The sequence below is a fragment of the Lygodium microphyllum genome, chromosome 27 (assembly GCF_053477565.2).
Source record: "Lygodium microphyllum isolate KBCC chromosome 27, Lygodium_microphyllum_v1.1.10, whole genome shotgun sequence".
NCBI classification, from domain to species: domain Eukaryota; kingdom Viridiplantae; phylum Streptophyta; class Polypodiopsida; order Schizaeales; family Lygodiaceae; genus Lygodium; species Lygodium microphyllum.
This window is the reverse complement of record NC_141161.1, coordinates 14,268,760-14,289,690: the sequence shown is the minus strand read 5'-3', so window position 1 is coordinate 14,289,690 and position 20,931 is coordinate 14,268,760. Positions and strand designations below refer to the sequence as shown.

At 40.0% G+C, this 20,931-nt stretch overlaps 1 protein-coding gene across 4 annotated transcripts in view; it reads left to right on the top strand.

Annotated features, from left to right (window-relative positions):
* LOC148012074 (ribose-phosphate pyrophosphokinase 1) overlaps window positions 1-20,642 on the top strand; it is a 113,903-nt gene extending 93,261 nt beyond the window's left edge. The window contains exons 6-10 of one of the 4 annotated variants that reach the window (XR_015689040.1): window positions 18,041-18,110; window positions 18,244-18,325; window positions 18,407-18,566; window positions 18,773-19,196; window positions 19,918-20,629. Coding sequence is in view for 3 of the 4 variants with exons in the window: in XM_087668990.1 (XP_087525116.1) it covers window positions 18,041-18,110; window positions 18,244-18,325; window positions 18,407-18,566; window positions 19,918-19,992 (387 nt within the window). In the remaining variant the exon portion in view is untranslated. Of the gene's footprint in view, window positions 1-18,040; window positions 18,111-18,243; window positions 18,326-18,406; window positions 19,255-19,917 lie in introns of those variants that run through there. The other 3 variants (XM_087668990.1, XM_087668991.1, XM_087668992.1) reach the window with 3 other exon arrangements.
* The last annotated feature ends 289 nt before the right edge of the window (window positions 20,643-20,931 follow it).

Below are 20,931 nucleotides of genomic sequence, written 5' to 3'. Positions count from 1 at the left end.
TATCTGAACACGAGACAGTCGCATACAACAGTGAGTCACTGGCTGCGTGGACACTGGCACTGGCTTCTCTCTCCACAGAGTCTGCAGATGGTGAAGATGAAGTGACTGACTGAGGAGGAGCCACTGAGTATAAATAGGCTGAAAAAGTGGGGAGCAATAATGCTGGTCGGACAGCATTTAATGCTGGCCGACTGGTACATAAAATGCTCCACTGGCATAAAATGCCACACCAGAAAAATACCTAAAATACCTAAAAAATGCCCAGCCCAGATCAAGATCAGACTTACACATGAGCTGACAAATACTCTGCTAACAGACAATGGGCGGAGCACAGCATCACAGAGCCTTTCCGACGGACCTTTCTAGCGCCGCCTATGGTACAGCTGAAGGCCAAGGAGGGTGTCACATTTCTTATGGTTGGTGGCACATGGAGGCTTGGTAGTGGGAAGTTGGCTTGCTCAGATGCAGAAGGGAGGTTGTAAGCGCGGCACACAGCAGCCTTTGGAAACCCCAAAGCATTGCCAAAGCACTGCCTTTGGTCATGTGAGGAGGCGCAACTCTTGTGGAGAGGAGCATGCCGCATCCTTCGCCGTATAGCACCCAGCCTTGGATGTATCTCATAGGGAGGACACGATATTCATTATCGAGGCAGGGTCATGCATAGTGGTCGGTTTGGTGGCTCTACCCATCTGCCAGGAACTGGAGGCCATAGTACACCACTCGGAGGTATGGGAGATCATAGGGAGTCTTACTGGATGGCATATATGGAAGGTGCAGTGTCAAGAGACTTTCGCGGAGAGAGACTTTCAGTACAGGCAATCTTAGCAGAGCTCTGGACCTCCATCATCCACTCCCTCCGCGGCCAATGGGACCAAGTGCAGGGCGAGTCCAAGGCTCATCAGTTGGAGAAGCTCGAAGGGGAAGGAATAAGCTTCTTCAATGGCAGTCGCATGAAAAAGTACTACCCTCCTTCCCATCCATTGCACGAGCCACCTATGCTTGAAGCCCCTGTCAACATATGCATGGCCACAATTACGGAACTAACAGATCAAGATGAAGAAGTAGTAGCACCCGCCTACCTACGAATCACGGTCACCGCAGAACGGACTTATTCTTTTGATGCCCTGATCACGAAGTTGCTGACCGTAATATCTTGATGCATGACTATTGGACACGCATCCATCAGCCTAAATTATAGCCCACGACCGCTAAAATCAGCCCATTTGGCACTTGGGGCGGCCAGGACTTGTTTTTCGTGATGCAGGTAGTTGGCGAACGCCCCATGGCTTCTTGCTCCAATCCCCCTCAGACTACCTTGAGAGGCTTGTATACATGATGTATTTGTGACTTTGCATCAGCTCCAGCTAGTTTGTTGCGCATGAGCACTCTGTTGTAATCAGTTTTTTTGAGTAATATTATCAGCCACATTTTACTTGGAAGAAATCATGAGATACCTTAAGAGAACAAATGATTTGTGTATCTGCTTTGGTAAGCAAAAGTCATGTGTTGTCAGTTTTATGGATGTAGGCTATGCTAGCCATCTTGACTGCAGAAAGTCTACTTTAGGATATGTGTTCATGTTCACAGGAGGAGCAATCTCTTGGATATCTAGGCTACAAAAGTGTGTTGCATTGCCTGCTACTAAGGCAGAATATGTGGCTGCTACGGAGGCATGCAAAGAGGCTTTATGGCTTTTACATCTGGTGAGAGAGCTTGGTATTACAGAGGCTCCTATCTTTCACTGTGACAGTCAGAGTACTATCGTGCTAGCACGGAATCCTGTCTTTCATGCAAAGACAGCATATATAGGTGAAGTATCACTTTATCACGGATGCACTTGACAGCAAGGGCATTGAGCTTGTGAAGGTACATATAGATGATAACCGTGCAAACCTTCTTACGAAGGGTCTTCCAGCCGAGCGGTTTGCTCATTGCCACCAAATGATGGGGGTTGGATAGTATATGTGTATTTCAGCTTTATACATACATAGACTTGATTATTTTCTCTCCCTTAAGGTACGTTGCCTTTAGGTGGGAGGTTGTTGGTAATAAAGACTCACCGTGCCTTTTACCGCGTTCGGGTGTGAACGCACCACCCTTACACTTCTTGTACCTTATATATATTATCAAAATCTAAAAAGTGGTACACTAGTCTTTGTACCGAACATCAAGTGTGTTGTGCTCACTATCCTTTCTACTGCTCTCTACTCTTTGTCGAGGTAGACAGTCATTACGCGCAGAGAGAGACAAGGAGAGTGCGAGAGAGCAGAGTATAGAGTGAACACGTTTTCCGGTACAATGACGAGTGTACCACTTTTGGTTTTAGATAGATATATGTATGAAAGTACAATGTGCTAAGGGTGTGTTCACACCCGTGCACATATAAAAGGCACGATGGCCCTTTATTTCCTACAACCTCCCGCCTAAAGGCAATGTGCCTTAAGAGGAGAAAAGGATCAGCTAAGTCTAAGTATGTACAAAGCTGAAATAAATATATCTATCCAACTCTCATCATCTGTCGGCAATAAGCAAACCGCTCTGCTGGAAGACCCTTTGTGAGAAGGTCTGCAAGATTATCATCTGTATGCACTTTGACAAGCTCAATGCTCTTGCTGTCAAGTACATCTCTAATGAAGTGATACTTCACCTGTATTTGCTTTGTCTTTGCATAAAAGATAGGATTTCGTGCTAGCATGATAGCACTCTGACTATCACAATGGAGAACATGTAACTCTGTGATGCCAAGCTCTCCCACCAGATGTGAAAGCCATAAAGCCTCCTTGCATGCCTCAGTGGGAGCTACATACTCTGTCTCTGTAGTAGACAATGCAACACACTTTTGTAGCCTGGAGATCCAAGAGACCACTCCTCCTGTGAAAGTAAACACATACCTAGAAGTGGACTTCCTGCAGTCTGCATGACCAGCATAGTCTGCCTCCGTAGAGCCAACAACAGATGCTTTCTGCTTTCCAAAGCAGATGCACAACTCCTTTGTGCCTTTGAGGTATCTCATAATACCTTTCACTGCATCCCAATGCTTCTTGCCAGGGTTTACCATGTATCTGCTAACCACTCCCACTGCAAAAGCAATGTCAGGACGTGTAGCAACCATAGCATACATCAAATTGCCAACAGCTGAACCATATGGTATCTTGGCCATTTTAGCCTTCTCATCATTAGATGTAGGGCTGTCCTCTTCACCGAGTTTCACATATGGAGGCAATGGAACCCCAATTGTTTTCCCCCTCTCCATATTGAAACGCTGCAAAACTTTGGAGATATACTCCTGCTTTAGATCTATCTCTGAGTATTTGCATGCCAGGAATGTGATTTGCATCACCCAGATCCTTCATGTCAAAGCTGCCATGAAGACTTTGCTTCATTGAATCCAAGGCATGAGTATCCCTGCCAGCAATCAGCATGTCATCAACATACAAAACCAAGATAATCAGGCTGCCATCTGCTGCCTTCTTGGTGTACAAGCAGTGATCCACTTGATTTCTATGAAAGCCTTGGGACTGCATGAATGTATCAAACTTATGATACCATTCTCTTGGTGCTTGTTTCAGCCCATATAAACTTCTTTTGAGTTTACATACCATTTGTTCTTTCCCTTGTTCAACAAACCCTTCAGGTTGCTGCATATATATGTCTTCATGCAGATCACCATGTAAAAACGCAGTCTTTACATCCATCTGTATGAGCTCCATATCCTCAACTGCAACCAAGCCCAAAATGGTTCTCAATGTAGTCATCTTTACTACAGGAGAGAAAATCTCATCAAAGTCAATTCCATGCTCCTACTTGTAACCCTTTGCAACCAATCTTGCTTTTACTTTGGTGAGGAACCAGAAGTGACCTTCATTTTGTAAACCCATTTACATGGAAGGGTTTTCTGCCCTTTAGGCAAGTGCACCAAGTCCCAAGTGCCATTTTTTTTCAAGAGATTCCATCTCTGACAGCATGGCTTTATACCATTTCTTGCTGTCCTTTCTGTCCATTGCTTCCTTGAAGCAAGACGGTTCACCACAATCTGTCAACATGACATACTCAGCCACATTAATTGCACCAGGAACAAATCTGTCAGGTTGTCTAGTAGCCCTAGACGATCTCCTAACCCAATGGTCATTATTTGCTGGCTGTTCCTGCAAATTTCCATTTTCAGCATGCTGTCCTGGCATTTCAGCTTGCGAATAAGCATTAACAGCTTGCTGTCCTGGCTATTCCTACACATGTAATGGCTTATTTTCATGGGCAATAACTGGCTGATCATTTCCAACATCATATCCTACATTTACAGGTTCATTTACAGCAGGTATTTGCTGCTGGGTTGTTTGTGTATGCGATCTTCCCGGAAGATAACGTCATTGCTGTGTACTATTTTCCTTTTCTCCAGATCCCACAATTTATACCCCATTTCACCCTTGTCACCATATCCTAGGAAAATGCATTTACAGGACTTTGGCTCAAATTTGGTGTGTTTTTCTTTGTGAATGTGCACAAAAGCCTCACAGCCAAACACTTTCAAATGAGCATATGAAGGTGGCTTGCCTGACCACGCTTCTTAGGGAACTCCCCTTCCCAAAGACCTGTTTGGTGACCGATTAATCAAGTGAACGGCTGCCATAACAGCCTCTGCCCAAAAACCATGGGGTAGTGCAGCATGAGACAGCATCGTACGGACCTTATCCTGTATGGTCCGATTCATACGCTCTGCAACTCCATTTTGGGGTGGATTATGAGGGGCAGTGGGTTCCCTCTTTATCCCTTTGCTGTCACAAAATGCCTGAAAGGCTTTGGGCACATAGTCTCCACCATTGTCAGAGCGAAGACACGTAAGTGTCTTATCTGTCTGATTTTCAGCCAATGCCAAGAATTTTTTAAACTTGTCAAGCACTTCATCCTTGCTACGAATAGGGTAAACCCATACTTTCCGTGAAGCATTATCGACAAAGGTGACAAAATATTTCTTTGTCCCTAAAGATAATCTTGGCATTTGACATATATCTGAATGTACTAACTCTAGAGGAGAAGATTTCAATGAAAGAGACTTTTTGTGAGAAGTTTGTGCATGTTTGCCATAAATACAATGATCAGAGTGCTCAAAATCACCATAATGAAGACAAGGCAAGTAACCCAAACGAGAAAGCACTTTCATTCCTGTTTGACTCATGTGTCCCAACCGGCCATGCCACAAAGAAACACTTGGCTGCTCGGTCACGGCAACAACATGGTCACGCACACTAGATACATGAAGTGGATACAACGTATCACTCTTGCAACCTTTGGCAATAACCCTAGATCCCTTATAGATCTTCCATTTTCCATCACCAAAGGTGGTATGAAAACCATCATCATCTAGCTGCCCTGTGCTGATCAAGCTCCTCTTAAGCTAAGGTACATGCCGTACATGCTGAAGTGTAAAGACAGAACCATGCTGAAACTGTAACTGCACACTGCCAATACCTATAATCTCACATGCATAGTTGTCCCCAAGATGGACAACACCATGTCGATTCCCTGTATATGCGGAAAACCACTCACGATGAGGGGTGACATGAAAAGAAGCACGTGAATCAAGAATCCAGGTATGCATGTCATCGTTTGTATCTGCAAGTAGAGCATGTATACCAAAATGTGAAGAGACAAAGAGTACATCACTCCCACTGTCACTGTCATGAGTAACTACATTCATCTCTTCAATTTTTACACTGCTTTTCTTAGGCTGAATGTCCTTCTTCTCTTCCTTGCAATCATCTGTCTTCTTGCCTTTTCCTTTCTCTTTCTTCCATTTGTAGCAGTCACGTTTAAAGTGACCCTTCTTGCCACAATGATGGCATTCAACATCTTTGCTACGTGATTTACTGCGTCCCTTTCCATCATATTTGCTCTTTTGTTGTGATCTGCCCCTAGTATGCAAAGCACTGGAAGACTTGCTGGATGCATTGTTCTGCCGATTCATCTCTTCCATAAGTAGAGCACTCTCTACATCAGCATACAAAAGGATCACATTAGAATTCCTCATGGCAGTTGTGAATGTATTCCAACTCTCTGGTAGAGTGCAAAGCAAGAAAGTAGCCTTAAATTCCTCATCAATCATGAACTTCAAGGCAACCAACTGGCCGAAAATAGAGTTAAACTCACTCAAGTGAGTAGACATCGCTGTACCTTCTTTCATACTCAAATCCATAAGATTTTTCAGCCAATACACTTTACTTGCAGCGCTCTTCTGTGCATGCAGTTCTTCTAGTCTAGTCCATATAGCATATGCAGAATGCAAACCTTCAATGTTGAAGAGCAAGGCATTAGAAATCGATAGCTCTATGGTTGAGCGTGCAAGCTCATTTAACTCATCCCAATCGTCTTGATCCATGTCCACAGGCTTTGCCCCTTTTGTTTTGATCGGCTTTGCCTGCTTCTTTTGTAACAGGATATTGTAGCACTGGTTTTGCCACACTGCAAAATGATGTGCGCCTTCAAGCTTCTTTATATGCATCAAATTACTGCTGTCATTGCTTCCAGCCATGGTTTTCAGCTCAAAAGTGACCAAAAAACCAGTAAATGCAGGCCTAAATTTTCACCCTAGTGACCAAGGTACAAACAAGTACCAATCAACAATAAATGACCACGCAGAAGTACAAATTTCATATCTGTAATTCAGTTTTCAGAAGCACCAAACCAAGTGCTACAGCATTATACAGCTGTTCCAAAAGGCACGTGCATCACTTTACATGAGAAATCCCAAAATTTCAGCTGCAATTTCTGTTGTACGTGTAACCACGGGCATAAAATTTGACATAAACGGTCAAAAGCCCCAAAATTTTGTGCTTAAAAGCGTCAAACACACATCTGCATTTCCTCTGTCATGCATAGGGCTGTCCAATTTTGCCAAAATGAAGCAATTTCAGCAAAAACCTCCAAATTTCACAAAGTATTGATGTCCAAATTGTGCGGAATTCAACCTGTATATACATAAGATGACCAAATGCTGCACAAATTTTGCCCAAATCGCAAAAGCCCCAAATTGCACAGGGTCCAATGTGCCTCAATGTCGAGAAATTGGATCAATTTCAGCCCCATTTGTGCATGTACATGAAAAGCCCCAAATGTTGGGGACAATGTCACAAATTCTTGCAATTTCTGAGACAAATATCATTGTTACATCTTGGGTGCATAAAATTTGGATAAATCCCCAAATTTTCCAAGTCCTGCGTGCACTAATTTCAGTGAAATTAAAAGAATTTCACTAAAAAAGTGAAAAGCCCCAAAATTTCCGGGCAAATGTGCACCGACTTTGCAATTTCTGAGTCAGACTGTCCACTTTTGTGTTGAGATCTCCAGATTCGAGAAAAGCCCCAAATTTCTGAGCCAATTTTGCACAGATTTGAAGTTTTGTGCTTACGCGCACGAAGCCCTGTTAGTGGGTGAAGCAATTTTCAGAGAAAAACAAGGTTGAATTTTGGAAAAGAAAAAAAAATCCGATGGGTCAACAGACTCATCAGCCGTGCGATGTGACGTCTGCTAGACACGGCGCCTATTCGCCGTCGCGTGACCTCTGTCTCGTGACGCATCATCGTTGTCATGGCCTCTTGCCTGTGTGTCCTCCGTCCCATGATGCCTCGTCACTGGCGTGGCCTCTCGCCCGTATGTCCTCCGTCTGGCCGCTGTGTCACGCAACAATAGTCTCGTTCGTCAGCTCTATAGCCTGTCACACGCTTGGTCCATGCCTGTCGTAGAGTCACTGGTTGCAGCTTACACTTGTGACTCTCCTGCTCGCCTTTGAGCTCTCGTCACCACGTTGGTCTTCTGCCTCAGCCTGATAATCGTCTGTAGCACCTTACGCTCTGATACCAATTTGAAGGAATCGATTAGGCACGGAGATCGAGGCAGACAGTCATTACGCGCAATGAGAGAGATAAGGAGAGTGCAAGAGAGCAGAGTATAGAGTGAACACGTTTTTTGGTACAATGACGAGTGTACCACTTTTGGTTTTAGATAGATATATGTATGAAAGTACAATGTGCTAAGGGTGTGTTCACACTTGTGCACATATAAAAGGCACGATGGCCCTTTATTTCTAACAGTGCAAGAGAAAAAGAGGAAAGAATGGATGCGGGTATTCAATTTGTGCCAATGTGCTTGCATCTTCATCAACTCATCTTTTTCATCTGTAGAAAGCTTGGAGGCATGATGAGTTATAGGAGAGTCTATAGCCTCGGTCACGAGCTATGCCAAATCATAAGATTCCAAGATGGCAAGCATCATTACGTATCAAATGTGGGAATTCTGCCCATCAAGCTTTTGACCTGAAGGAAGAGTTGGTAACATGGGGATCTTATGGTCCATAATACCCTGAAATTGCGTGTCAGTTTTTGTTGACATTGTAAATGGAAAGACCTGCACAAAAACAAGAACAACCCTCTCTAACTCTGCGAATAGTATTGGTTTTACCCACCAGAGGCGATGAAAACTCAAAATCTATAACAACTTGCTGAAAATGCAGTCTTTCCTCCTTCATGAAGAGGAATGATCCATATTGGCTCTATGATTCTGGATTAATTTGATGCTCATGTACTTTGAAAGGCGATTTGCATTATTTAAGTATTCCAAAATATGATTTAATGTTCATCTTTCTATTTAAGGGTGGCCAATGGCTAGAACACCCTATAATTATACTTGGGTCATCGTTTAGGAGATGTCCAAGAGAAATTAAAAGTTTAGTCAGACGGTCAGATTGACTAGAAATCTTAGATGACTAAGACTTTTACACACAGATAGTCACATTGACTAGAAGTTTATATAATGAGTGGTTTCAGAAAGTGAAATCAGATGCTCATGATCAAAGAAACAAACCATAAACCAGTGAAGCTATATAATGAAGCTCTCTAGAAGCTAAATTTAGTGACTTCTATAAATTTAGGAGGTTACTATTTTTGAAAGTTGCTCGAATGGAAATTCTGTTTGCGCCAAAGGCTCTAGAATTTCGCAAAGAACAAATTTGTCTGCAGTAGCTATCTCAAATTCTTAACCCTTTGAGAGATTTTTAGAGTAGAATGTTTGTAAGCTTCTTTCTCTAAAAAGTGACATGTGTGGTTTTGAAGAGACAAGCGTCCTTACACTTGCCATTTTCAGAAAACACTTGTCATTTGTAGCCTCTACTTTCCACTTTTGAGCACCCAAGCCCTACACCTATGTATTGGAGGTCTCCCTTTACATTTGAAACAAGCTTTCATGATTAAATTTCAGCCGCATGCTTTGTATTTTGTTGTCTGTCTCTCATCCAAGAAACACTTTTTACTTAGCTTAATCTAATCCAAGTACTAAAGAAGAAAATTAACTTGCTTCTGGGGAGTTTGCAGAAAATTAGGGTTTCAACCCTAAATTTCAGAATTGTAGCAAATCAGCCCTTTTGTATATGGTTTAGACACTTGGTGCTCATGATTTTGTTTCAATAAATTTCTATAAAGGGGGACAGGCTTCGTTCTCCTCTCAACATGGTGTCGATTCTTTTCTTTCTTTTTCTCTTTATCTTCTAATTTTCATGGCAATTCTCACGTTCTTCCCTGCACTTACATTGGTATTAGAGCGACGGCTTTTTCTTTGTAAGAACTTTTCTAGGTGGCGATCTTTGGGCCCAACTTTGTCACCATGTCAAGAGGCAAAAATGAGAATTTTGGTGAACAACTAGACGACTCTTAACACTTGTATCTGTATGCTTCTTTGATTATGAGAATATACAAAGATACAAGGAGTTGGAGGTCGATCCAAAAATTCAAGCTTTGATGGAGAGAAGGGCTAAAGCAGGGGCTGAAGCGAATGCCTTTGAAGATTTTCTTATCGAGAAGACTCTTGCGATAGATGGTATTATGGCTAAGAATGCCTATCTCAGCATGAAAGGTATCAATGTTACTGATGCAACTAAGTCTATGAAAGGTACTATATCACCTATCATTCGAGGGTCCACCCAAGCAATGACTTCAAAGTCTCATGATACATAAGTTGCTTCCTCTTGTCCCAAGAATCTCTCCATGGAGAAAGAAAGTTAGAGAATCGGCTATTTCCATGGTAGTCAAATCTTTGAAGATGCTTTTGGCAATGGAAAACGATGCTAAAAGAGACTTTTAGCCTGGAGAAAAGAGCGTCAAACTTTGATGTTTTCTATGGTAACAGAGATTCTCAAAAAATTGTCTTTTACTAGACAGTTTGATGTTGCTTTTGATTATGTAGATTATATAGAAAAATAAAGAATTAGAATGGTTAAAATGCATTTAAAAGGTGTTGCTTTGAATTGGTTGCTCAAAGTTATTCAAGAGGGAGAGGAACCCAAGTCTTGGAAAGAGTTTAAGGAGATGTTTAACAAAAAGTTTTTGTCTTCATCCTTTGAAGTTGATGTGCAACAAGAATGAGATGAGTTGAAGCAAAGTCATGGACACAACGTTGAAATATATATCAACTAGTTTGTAGTTGTTTCTCTTAAATTTACATCTCTTAATGAAAATCCTTCCAATATGGGGATGAGAAAGTTTATCCATGGATTACATCTGACGGTACGACAAGGTGTTAAGATGACAAAGCTTGATACTTTGGAAGTAGCCTAAGATGCGGCCTTAGAAGTTGAAAGACTCTATATGCCATGGATGCTTGGTAAAGTCTTAGAAGAAGAGAAAGGAAGAATACGAGTTGTTTGACCAAAGGAAGTCAGATAAACAATAATGAAAGCATAAGGGTAGAGGTAGACTATCTTTGCTATCCAAAAAGAAGGTAACATATCAGCAGTTAGAGAATAGATAAGAGAAGGACAATGTTTCTCTTGTGGAGAAAAAGGATACATGGTTGGTCAATGCCCTAATAAGGCAAATAAGGAAATGAGTCCCAAAAGACACCTCAAGCAAATCCTGTACCCAAGGAATTCTTGCAATAGGATGAAACTGCATTAGAGAAAATGAAGATTTTAATAGCTTTTTTGGTGTAAGATTGCTAATCAATCTATTCTTATTCATTTTGATACAGGGGCTACATATCATTATATCCAGCCTTGGATTGTTGAAGCTCTATATCTATCAAAGGAGGGGTTTGAAACACCAAAAATGTCAGGTGTCACTTTTCAAGGAATGGAGTCTGAAGTTACTCGCATTCTTGGAAAACTACGAATTAAGATAGGAGATTATGCAAATCATGAGAGTTTTGTCATGGAAGATCTTGGTCGTTGTGATGTTGTGTTAGGAATACCTTGGTATAGAAGAATAGATCCTGGCATTGATTCGAATCAAAATAAGTTTAGATTTCCTTTCAATGTATCTTTTGATGTGGGAGTGGAAGAAAACTCTATTTTCATCCTATCTCATGTACAAATTTGTAAAGCAATGAAAAAGTCTATTTCCTCGTTTTTGATTTTTGTTAAAGTTTCTAACAAGGAGTCTAGAATTAAAGAGTCGATCTTAGATATAAACAAGGAGTAAATGAGTTTTGTAAAGGAGTATGAATATTGTTTTGCGGACACTTTACTTTACGAGCTACCACAAGAGAGGCCAAAAGATCATCACATTGATCTCATTCTTGGGAGTTCACCTCCAAATAGGCCTCCCTATCGTGTGAGTCCAATACAACAAGAGTTCATGAAGGAAGTGAATGAGCTTTTGGAGAAGGGTATAATAAGATCCAGTTCCTCAGCTTTTTGCTCTCCAATCCTCTTAGTGCAGATGAAAGATGGATCTTGGTGCATGTATGTGGACTATAAGACCCTCAACAGAATTACAATCTGGAATAGGTTTTCCATTCCAAGAATTGATGATACTTAAAGAGTGAGTACCATTAGATAAGGATTGCTTCTCAAGATATTCATAAAATAACATTTAGGACAACTTTCGGCGTATACGAGTTTATTGTGCTACCATTTGGTTTTACAAATGCTCCTATAACCTTTAATAGAATGGTGGAAAGAATCTGGAAAGAATCTTTAGTGCATATGGAAAGTTTATATATACTTTCTTTGATGATATTTTGGTTATTAAAAGATGAAGAAGAGCATAAGTAATACTTAAAAATAGTGTTTTAAGAACTCTGTAAACACAAACTTTATGTGAATGGCAAAAATAGTAAATTTTTCTTAGAAGAGATTCACTACTTGGGCCATATTGTATCTACAGATGGGATTTGGAAGGATCCTAAAAAAGTCAAGGCTATTGTAGAATGGCTAGAATTGACCAGTGTTTATGAAGTTCGAAGTTTCTTGGGATTATGCTCTTATTACAGAAACTTTATTAAATGGTTTGTAGTGGTTGTTTGGGCATTGCATGATTTAACGAAGAAAGAAGTGACATTTCGATGGACCAAAGTAGAGAAGGAAGCAAGCTCTAAAGTTCTGTATCAGAAAAAGACTTGTTTTGGTTATATCTAATTTATCAAAACCTTTCTTTGTGAAATGTGATGCTTCAGGAGACTGCATTGGTGCAGTCTTAAACCAGGAAGGGCATGCAATTGCTAATGCAAGCAGAAGTTTACAAAATACAGGAAGGAATGCTACTATCTATGAAAAGGAGTTAATGGCCGTTATTTAAGCTTTAAAAGATTGGAGACACTATCTTTTAGGTGGAGAATTTCTTATAAAGCCATGACCGTTTCAGATATTTTCTTAACCAACCAAAGATTTTTGAAACCATATTGGATGGGCCAATTATTTAGCTTAATTTAACTTTGAAATATTGCATATTTCTGGGAAGCAAAATAAGATAGCTGATGTCTTATCAAGAAGACCTTAGATTTATGCAGTGTTCATGATTCATCATACAGATTTTACTAGTATGAGGAACATGTATGTTTTTGATGAAGATTTTAAAATCATTTGGGAGAGTTTACAGCTTCATAAAAGGATGAACTCTTATGTTATCAAAGATAGATTTCTTTTAATGGAGAAAAAGTTATGCGTTACTAAAGATTTTAGACCTAAAATAATGGAAAAATGTCATGCGGCTCCTAACATAGCTCATCGTGGTATTTTGCTCATAAACAAGGGACTTGAAATGTATTTTTTTTAGTCAAGTCTTCGATGAGACATTAAATAATTTATCAAAGAATATTGTGCCAATTTACCAAAAGGTTAAGTTTGAGTGTCAAAAGCTTGTAGGGCTTTTGTAACCATTACCAATTCTAAGCTACCCTTGGGAAACCATTGCTATGGATTTAATTTTTGGCTAGCCTAAATTAGCAAATGCCAATGATAACATATGGACTGTTATTGACAAGTTTAGTAAACATGCTCGTTTCATTTTAGTCAAGAAGGCTATGAAGTCTCAACATGTGGTGATAATACTTATTCAACAAATCTTTAAGTATTATGGGTTATCACAATGCATCGTGGGTAATAGAGACCCACGAACCACTAGTCTCTTTTGACGAGCTCTTTTTGAAAATTTAGTTGCAAAGCTTACATTTTCTTTAAAAAATCATCCTTAAAGAGACAGAAAGTGAGATAGCCAATCTCACAATATTGGATATGTTGAAGTGCTATTGCCATAAAACCAATAAACCATGGGAAAGTATTTGCGTTTGATAGAATATGCTTATAGTAATACATTTTATACTTCTATAGGTAAAGCACCATTTGAGATCATATATGAAAAACCATTTTTATTACCTATTTTCAAACCAAGGAGGAGATATTTTGTGCATATGACTTTGTGCATGATATGGATATAGCTTTTGCCCAAGTTAGATGAGCTATCTAAAGATCTTAAGAAAAACAAAAGAAAGTAACAGATAAGCATCCAAGGAAATTGATTTTACAAGAAGAAGATTGGGTGTGGTTGAAATTTAACAAAGCTCATCTAAAAAGCCCTAACAAGCCTTCATCCCAAGTCACAAAGCTTGTAGTAAGAAATTAGAAACATTTTAAGTCACTGAAAAGATTAATGATGTTTGTTATAGGTTGTAACTTCTAGAGCATTGGAGAATTCACAATGCTTTTTATATCCAATTTTTGAAGCCTTATGGTCTCCACCATTGAAAATTTTACTAGAGAATCCACTTGAAGCAGATGAATAGGAGGAGATACTTCAACCAGAGGAAATAGTCTTTTATATGATGAGGAAATATGAAAGAATCATTTTTAGAAAATTTATTTAAAAATTACTCTCGTTTAGATTTTAAATGAATGCTAGAAGAGTATTTAAAAGACTATTCAGAAATACTTATACGTTATGAAAAAGTTACATGATTAAAAATACTTTGTGTATCGTCTTGAGGACAAGATGAATTTCAAGAGGGAGGGATGTAACAAACTTTTTGTATACCAATTGTTACCAAGATATATTGACTCAATGATTCCAAATTAATTGTACTCATGTTTTTTGAAAGGCGATTTGTATTATTTAAGTATTTCAAAATATGATTTAATGTTCATCTTTCTATTTAAGAGTGGCCAATGGTCAGAATGCACTATAATTATACTTGGGTTCTTATTGACAAGATGCCCAAGAGAAATTAAAAGTTTAGTCGGGTGGTCAGAGTGACCAGAAAGCTTAGATGACTAAGACTTTTACATACATAGTCACATTGACTAGAAGCCCATATAATGAGTGGTTTCAGAAAGTAAAAACCGATGCTCATGATTGAAGAAACAAACCATGAACCAGTGAACCTATATAATGAAGCTCTCCAGAAGCTAAATTTGGCGACTCTTAAAATTTAGGAGGTTATGACTTTTCAAAGTTACTCAAATGGAAATTCTGTTTGCATCAAAGACTCTGGAATTTCGCAAGGAACAATTTTGTCTTTAGCAGCTATCTCAATTTCTTAACCATTTGAGAGATTTTTAGAGTAGAAGGTTTGAAAGCTTCTTTCTCTAGAAAAGTGACATGTGGCATTTAGAAGAGGACGTGTGTTATTTTGAAGAGACAAGTGGCTCCACACTTATCATTTTCAGCAAATACTTGTCATTTGTAGTCTCTATTTTTCATTTTTGAGTACCCAAGTTCCACACCTATATATTGGAGGTCTCTCTTTACATTTGAAACAAGCTCTCATTATACTTTGTACTCTCCTATCTATCTCTTATCTAAGAAACACTTTCTACTTAGCTTGATCTAATCCAAGTACTAAATAAAAAAATCAACTTGTTACCTGGAGTTTGAAGAAATTAGAGCTTGAAAACCCTAAATTTTAGAATTGCAACAAATCAGCCCTTTTATATATGGTTCAAGCACTTGGTGCCTATGGTTTTGTTTCAATAAAGTTCTGTAGAGGGGGGGGGGGGGGGGGAGCGGCGGTTCCCCTCAAGGTGGTGTTGACTCTTTTCTCTCTCTATCTTCAAATTTTCATGGTGATAATTGATTGAGTTGGTTAAGTTCAAAGTATTGTCATTCTCAGGTTCTTCCCGCGCTTACACAACCTGTTCATGATAGCCTCCAAAGGCTAAAAGCTCGAACTTTTGTCATGAAGAATCCTCTTGATTAGGTCTGCCCATTATCAATCAGCCCTTCTATGTTGCTCCAATACCATGTTAGAATGTGCAGTCAATGGATACTGAAATGAAGAGGACAGATATACATGGGCTATCGGTGTACCTCCTCAACCTGGATCTCTCTCCAAACCTGAAATGAACAAGTGAGGAGGGCAGGCTGAAGTGGTGCTATAAATAGCACAAAATAATGTAGGTCGACCAGCCAAATCTGGCTTAGACCACCTCAAAACTGACCACTATAAAGCTGCACACGTGGCACTGAATTGCTGATGAAGCCTACGTAGACATTGGCGACTAATGAGAATGGCCAAACAAATGACAGGAAATGTGTAAGTCCCTCCAAGAGAACTGATCGCACCAACTGTATCGTGAGAAATCCTAGTTGAGGGGATGACTAATCTTTAACAATGGAACCAGGAATATGGTTCTTGCTTCAGCCCATGAAGGGCTTCCCGTAAAAGGACGTTGCCTCTACTGTCCACAGAAGGAAATTTGGGAGGTTGCTCCACATGGACTTCCTCCTCCAAATAAGTGGTTAATAAGGCACTTTTGATATCCATCTAATAGAGCAGCCAATCGTAGTGAGTGGCATGGCAACTAATGAATGGAATAATGTCAACTGTGCAATGGGTGCAAAGGTCTCCTCATAATTTATGCTATGCTTTTGTTGAGAACCTTGCACTGTCAGGCGAGCCTTGTAATCCAAAGTCCCATCAGCTTTCAATTTGGTCCTAAAGATCCAATTGGTCCAATGACTTTGTGGCTCGGATGATCCATGAAGTTCCAAATCTCATTTTGCTCAATGCTTTTAAGCTTCTTTTGCATGGCCTCTTGTGATTGGGGATGCTTTAGAGGCTTGTGGTAACTCTTCAATTAAAATGTGCTATATAATCTGCCATCAAGATAGATGCAAATGAGATACCGGATAGATCTTCTAGGGCTATTTAGAGTGGAATTTGGTGGGAGGATTCCGGAATCTCACATAGTGTGCTAGTACTAACAAGATAACAGGTAACTTGGAGGGGGTTTGGGTATTGAAGAAACTACAGGTGGGTTAGGAGCGGGTAGTGGACATGGATCAGTTGGCATTATCTCTGATATGGAAGGAGGGATTGGCTTAGAGGTTGGTGTAGTGCAATGTACAATATGCCTCTCATAAAAACTGACATCTCTTTGGACAATCACCTTGTTTGTCCAAGGATCAAGTAAAGGATAGGCATTTGCATCAAAGGAATAGTGAGCTTTCATATCTTATCATCAAGAGTGTGTGTGTGGGTAAGCATGTTATTTGAAGACTTTGAAGTGGGAAATGACAACAGAGTGCCAGAATGTGCTCCTTTGAGGAACTGCCACAAGCAGACACCGGTTGAGGATGCACATCTAAGTGTTAGCAGCCTTGAGCCAAAGGTGCTCAAGAAGCTTTGTTGCGAACAGCATAGAGCATGCTATGTTCATCACAGTCTGGTTACTATGCTCTATGACTCCATCTTGATAGGGGAAGTTGCTAGAGGTGAGTTGAGTTGGGGTGAGATGCCATACTTCTCTAGAAACCTAGTGGACTCGTGGGAGAGAAAACTCCCCACCAGAATCACTCCTCGTATATCCTACTTGATGACTAGTCTCAGTATCTGCAAGCAGCATCCATGATTGAAAAGTTGGTGAATGCGTCAGATTTATACCTTTTTTTGTACATCGGAATGGTATGCATGTGTTTGTACCCTGTATGAGTGCAACCCTGGTTACCTCCTCTATGAAATGGAGATGCATGACATGATCTTCATCATTGAGGCTGGCTTGCGTGCAGTGGTTGACTTGGAGCCTTTACCCAACCGTTAGGTGTTGCAGTATACTGCATCACAATTTGAAGTGGGAGATTTATTGGCAGCCTCATAGGCTGGCATATCTGGAATGCCGGTTGCTAGTTGGTCTTTAGTGGCAAGAGCCTCTTGATGTATGCCATCTTGGTGGAGCTCTGGTCATTCATTATTCACTCCCTCAGAGGGCATTGTTTGGGAGCAGCTTCAAGGTCTCCATCAACATTGACAGTAGCTTCTGTAACAGTTCTTCCCACTCGGTGTTGTCATAGCCTTTCTTCCATCCTACAGGATGATAAATTTCAGCAGTATTTCACTCCACCATGGCTTCTTTACCCCATCCCTCCTCAACCGAGAGGCCTTGTTATACATGATTTGATTTGCATACAGCTTCAGCTAGATTGCTGAGCATTTGTACTTTGTTGTATTTTTCTCTGAGTCATACAATTAGCCACACGTTTTTCTGCAAACAAAAACAGAAGTGCTCCAGTGATATGAGATATGCAAAGGAGTATTCAACTTCTGTCTAGTGGAATTCGCATTGCACTCAATTAACCTACGCATCATGTGGCTCGGGAATCAGACTGACATACATGGTGTCTTCTTTCAATTGAGAGACCTGCAAAAATCATTAATAGAATTTTTTCCCTGATGATTCAGCTCATCGTGACCCACCATGAGAATAAGGTATTTTTGTATGTGAGTGTGTTTCTTGGCCTCAACAAAAGAGCTGTGATATACTAAGTTTTTTTTGGGTGTATGTTGACAGGTCATGAATCTCATTGGAGATGTTAAGGGAAAGGTTGCAGTAATGGTAGATGATATGATTGATACAGCTGGTATGAAAGTTGTCTCTTAAGGAAAGACTGAAGCATGTCTACATATTTATATGTTACACCTGCTGTTTAATCCAGTCATATCTACAACATAATGACATGATCAAAGGATTTGCTAACCATAATACTCTACCAGGAACTATTACCAATGGTGCAGCCCTATTACACCAGGAAGGTGCTCGTGAAGTTTATGCATGTAGCACACATGCAGTTTTCAGGTGGGTTTTTGGATGCTGACTCATATTGAGCTGCTCTTTTCTTTACATCATTGGATCAATACTTGCTTCTGTTTGTGACAGTCCACCTGCCATTGAGCGCTTATCTGGAGGCCTGTTTCAGGAGGTTATTATTACAAACACGATCCCTGTAAAAGAAAAAGATTATTTTCCACAGTTGACTGTCCTTTCCGTAGCAAACCTTCTTGGGGAGACCATCTGGCGCGTTTATGATGACTGTTCTGTGAGTAGCATTTTCCAATGATGTTGGCTAAACAGAAGTTGAGGATGCTTCCTCAGTTCAGAGGTTGCTGGAGAAATTTTTGTAGACATTTAGTTTCTACTTGTTTAGGAGTGATTTGCATGTAATCCTGGGCTGTTTTTAAGAAGAGAACATGTTGGGCTGGCACTGAGTTTCGATACTTGCATGTCGAATGCCGTGTTTCTCAGGCTGGCTCTGAAAGGCATTCGAGCATCGGCATTGACTAGAGACCTTCATATCTGGGTACGGTTGGAGGTCACTTCTATTGTCAAGGTGCTGGCTTGTTGTCTTCTGGGGAATAATGTTTTCTGGGCCATTTAGGGATGGTCGTGTATATTAAAGAATGTATGGACAAGAGAACCTGGCTGTTCAGTCCCACAGAAGTTCTGATTATATGAAGACCTGTCAAGTTACAATGGAGTAGTAGGTTAACTTGTTGAGGCAGCCTCTGATCAACTGGTTTGGAAAAAACCATCTTAAGTACTCACTTGACATGGCCGTGGTTGACCTGCTGCCTTTCAATGGAGGGCATAAAGAACAGGAGGTTTATCTTATCAAGAAGGAAATTTTGTATCAGTTATGTACACTGTATAACACCTTGGCATGTATTAGGTATGAGCTTCATCTCAGCTCACTAAATAATGAGCAATATCATAACAGTTTCTAGGGATTTTCAATGTCATGCTCTTTCTTTGTGCTTAATACTGTGGAGTAGTATAAAGTCAGCTTAAAATCAACTGCAACTCAAGTATTTTCCATGGCTGAAGCATTCTAAGCATTCGAGTCGCAGCTTAGAGGCAAGAACATTCACGAATTTTCAAAGTTACCTGGGAGTGGCTTGATGCTATTTTACCTGCTCAAATGGAGGTCACTAGTGCTCCCCAATATTTTTATATCTTATTAAATGAGCCTCTTATTAAAGGTATATATGGTTGGAATTGCAGTGGGTAGCGTATAACCTGCCCAACCTGCCTGTTCCAATTATCCGAGTCAAAATATGGTCCAGATGAGACTATACAGCTCTAGTGATGAAACTCTGCCATTAAGTACATCAATTTCTTAGTGGAATATCTATTCATTTCTTGGACTACTATCACAGCAGCAGATGGGAGTGCATTCATCATGCATTCTGCTCTAGCATATGGGCTTTGCCAGATTCACCATTTTGATTTGTTATTGGAGCCTGCTTCTTTAAAACATGTATGCTATTGACAAACTGAGGATTTGTCTTGAGAGATTGACACTTTTTTAATGGATAGATAGCTCTATGAGAAGTGAAACTAAACAAAATGGGCAACCTGATCTCTCTAATACTTGTTGGTATGTTTGGCAGGGAAGAGCTTATTTACTTTGCCTCTCTATGCTGAGCCTTCCACCCTTGGCTTTGTCGAGTAGCATGTGGTTGTGAGATGAGAAATGTGCTGGACTCTTGAATCACTACTTTGGAAAGCTGATGCTCTTTTGTTCTCAACAAAGTCCCAATTGGCTCTATGATATAAGAGGGCTCTATGTCCTTTTAAGGTGATCTCTTCTAAATCTCCTTTGGCCTAAGCAATTTACATCTCTTTATTTTAAAACTAGCATCTTGAATTCAGATTAATTTCTTAGGCATTGGAACCCTTAAAGGTGTGTCTCTCCTCTTTCTGACCTTTGCTCTCTCTTTCCATAAGAAACCCAAATTTGCAAGTCCAAGATACCAATATTACTTCATCCGAAATGTTTGGGTGTGGGGTCCATCGCCTATGACAAATGAGGTTTTTATTTAAAGTGAGGTATCGCATGGATGAGAAGGAAGGAGGAAACTAATTTTCTATGAAGAACCTTGATCAGTCAAGATCCAAATAAGTTAATAGAGAAGGAATATAAAATTTGCCACACATTATATGCTAGTGTAGCATGAACTATAATCACTTGGTAGCCTCTCATGAAAATTGCCCTTAACTAGTCCATAAGAAGTGGGTTTAAAAGTGATTATTTTCATGAGAGGTTGCTACAGAAGTATATTCTATTTTTTTGTGCCTCCATGGATTTTAAACTTGTACTTGTGGTTTATGATTTCTTTCAATTTAATTAACACATTATAGTTATAAGCTATGAAGGTGTGAAGCCTAGATCTAGCTCAAATATATACTATAAACACAAGATACAAAGCAGATTGAAAGACTTTTGTGTTGAAAATCATCAACAAACTTCAAGAAAGTAATTTGTTTGGTTAGAGAGTATCACTTGTCCACCCCCAAGCTCTCTCTCTCTCTCTCTCAAAGATGTCACAATGATGAATCACACTTGTGTTCTTTTTCTCAATCTTGAACTTAATTATGAAGTCTTGTTAAATTTTGGATTGATC